This window comes from Orycteropus afer, unplaced genomic scaffold (genome assembly GCF_000298275.1).
Source record: "Orycteropus afer afer isolate SDZICR_OR568_19922 unplaced genomic scaffold, OryAfe1.0 scaffold00731, whole genome shotgun sequence".
Lineage (NCBI taxonomy): Eukaryota > Metazoa > Chordata > Mammalia > Tubulidentata > Orycteropodidae > Orycteropus > Orycteropus afer.
This window is the reverse complement of record NW_006922318.1, coordinates 13,566-14,262: the sequence shown is the minus strand read 5'-3', so window position 1 is coordinate 14,262 and position 697 is coordinate 13,566. Positions and strand designations below refer to the sequence as shown.

Sequence of the window (697 nt, the reverse complement as noted above, 5' to 3'; positions counted from 1 at the left end):
CCAGCCACTCCTCGGAAGGAAGATGGGACAATCTACTTCCATAGTGATACTGCCTCAGAAACCCAAGGAGGGGTCGCTATGAGTCAGGTCCGACTCCACGGCACATAACAACAACAACACTTCAAGTGCAAAGTGAAGTATCTGCCTAAGACTTCATGAGATACAGATATGGGAGGAGATGGTAGACTTTGCCATGGAACCTTCACTGGCCATGCCAATATTTCTAGCCCTGGCTTCAACTCTGGCATGGGCTCTCTCAGCCTCATCTCTCAAAGCCTCTTCATACAGATCAGGGAAGGCACTGGGCACACTATCATTGATCTTAGCCAAGACCTCCAGGACTTTCATCTTAGTAGTGTTAGCATGTGCTCTTGGACCCCACAGGAATTCATAGCATGGGGGATCACTGTTGATCACCTGCCAATACTCAAGGTACATTTCCTGCACCAAATCTTTAGTGAGGAGCTTCTTGAGCTCCCCAAAGATTAAGTGCCTCCTCCCAGCATAAATTCCCAACATATTCGTGAATTCCAAGATCTCCTCCTCAGTGGCCTGATTACTTTTCATGAAGATCACACCCAGGATATTCATCAGAAACCCTGCCTTGGAAGCTGCCATCTAGATGCAACGATGGGTCTCTCCTTGTCCAAAGCAAAGAATGAAGAAAACCAAAATTCATGGAAACAATTAGTCCTAG

At 46.8% G+C, this 697-nt stretch overlaps 1 protein-coding gene across 1 annotated transcript in view; it reads right to left on the bottom strand.

Annotated features, from left to right (window-relative positions):
* Positions 1–153: 153 nt before the first annotated feature.
* Positions 154–697, bottom strand: part of LOC122151801 (melanoma-associated antigen B4-like) — a 1,700-nt gene continuing 1,156 nt past the window's right edge. The window contains 1 exon segment of the mRNA XM_042783202.1: positions 154–618. Coding sequence (XP_042639136.1) covers positions 154–618 — 465 coding nt within the window.